At 54.6% G+C, this 1,676-nt stretch overlaps 1 protein-coding gene across 1 annotated transcript in view; it reads right to left on the bottom strand.

Moving 5' to 3' along the window:
• Positions 1 to 42: 42 nt before the first annotated feature.
• The window catches only part of Ttc38 (tetratricopeptide repeat domain 38), a 34,621-nt gene continuing 32,987 nt past the window's right edge, over positions 43 to 1,676 (bottom strand). The window contains exons 8-10 of the mRNA XM_031359512.1: positions 1,126 to 1,346; positions 335 to 494; positions 43 to 120 (exon numbers count right to left, since the gene is read on the bottom strand). Of these exons, the coding sequence (XP_031215372.1) occupies positions 43 to 120; positions 335 to 494; positions 1,126 to 1,346 (459 nt within the window). The remainder of the gene's footprint in view (positions 121 to 334; positions 495 to 1,125; positions 1,347 to 1,676) is intronic.

The following is a 1,676-nucleotide window of genomic DNA, read 5'->3' as shown; positions in this document are numbered from 1 at the left end:
CAGGGGACCCTCCAGGGCCTGGCTGGAGGAAGGGCAAAGTGCTCACCGGGCCACATTCTTATGGACGCTGGAGGTGCAGGTGATGGCCGCATGAATCAGCAGCTGGTTGAAGACATCTCTCTACAAAATCAGTTAGGCAAGTTAGGCACCTGCAACATTGACCAGGGATAGGCTCCCAACCCAAAGGATCCACTGAGACCATCAACACCCTCAACAGCATACCCTGATGGTAACATTTCACGAGAGTACTCCTACTACCCCATGAGTACAGACCACCCAGAGAGACACCTGGCTGAGCGCGCAGCCTCTGCTTCTCTCTATACAGCTGGCTCACCTGGGCATTGCTGCCCCCAATCTGGACAATTTGGTATCGGATTGGCAAGAGGAGTTCTAAGGCTCGGTCAGGGTTTCCGTTCTCAGCCTCCACAAGGGCCTGGCACAGGGGCAGCCCAACGTCTTTCGCCAACTGGTGCTGGCAGTTCTCCTCTGGGGACCTGTCACCAAAACCAAAGCTTAGTGTCCCCACCTCCACAAAGGCCCACCCGGGCGAGGGACCCACAGTTAGGGCCTTTCACAGCTGCCTGATGGCACCCTGCTAGGAACGGGAGACATACGTATCTGCCCGATGTAGGGAGAGGACAGGGCTCCCTGTCCTCAGACTCAGTTTACCCATCCGGATAGTGGCATAACAGCACAGCCGTCACAGAGGGGTCAGGACTGCAGACAATGGAGGCAAAGCCTGGGCACCAACAGCCAGCATTACCATGGCCAACAGAGAATGTGTCTGTAGCAACCTGTGCTTCTCAGACCACCCTTGTCAGCCTGGAAGGTGCCCATTTCCAACAGATGAACAAACCGAGGCTCAGAGCAAAGAGACAGCTTTGGCTATCCACTGCCCCCTCCCCGAAGGTCAGACACTTATGAGATGCACACCCACATGGGCATGCACCTGGAGATACCCACCTAGAAGCATGCACAGCCTCAAAGCTGGAAGGTTTGAGAAGGATCTCACCCTCTGATTTCTGCAAGAAGGCAGAGCAGCCCCTAGCAGGCCTTGGCTCAGCCCTTGCATTCATTCACCCTCTCAGCTGGGCCCAAACTTCATGGTCTCGGGGCCTGGCATACTTGCTGGCCTCCTGCAGGGTGGTCAGCAGCTCCTGTGTGGTCTGGAGGTCCCGTGCACCCAGAGAGGCCATCAGGAAGTGAGCATCATTGAAGAGCAGGGTGTGGTCTCGCGTGTGCTTCTTGGTCACAGGTAGAACAGCCTGCCACCGCTGACCAACGGACACCCCTGGGGACAAGAAGAAAAGCCCAGGGCTTGGTGTGAGGCAGCAGTATGCCTTACACTTGGTTTCTCAGATCCCGCCTCCCTCAGAAGCTCATCCAATCTTGTCAGAGGCCAGGAGGTGAGTAGGGCCACCAAGGTTTATGGTCTCCTTGTTCACCTGGAAAAGCAGCAAACCCACGAGGTAAAAAGCAGATTTGGAATCACTGTCACAGGCTATCAAACTATTCTTAGCGCCCTGAGAGATCCCCAAAAAATCATGTTTTAAATGTTCCCTATGGTAATCGCAATCCTATGGAGAGCAGCTCAGTGGTTAAGATCCCTGGCTGCTGTTCCAGAGATCCTGAGTTCAATTCCCAGTAGCTCATGACTGATTATAAGGAATCTAATG

Source organism: Mastomys coucha, unplaced genomic scaffold (genome assembly GCF_008632895.1).
Source record: "Mastomys coucha isolate ucsf_1 unplaced genomic scaffold, UCSF_Mcou_1 pScaffold11, whole genome shotgun sequence".
In the NCBI taxonomy this organism is placed as follows: domain Eukaryota; kingdom Metazoa; phylum Chordata; class Mammalia; order Rodentia; family Muridae; genus Mastomys; species Mastomys coucha.
This window is presented reverse-complemented; position numbering and strand designations above follow the sequence as displayed.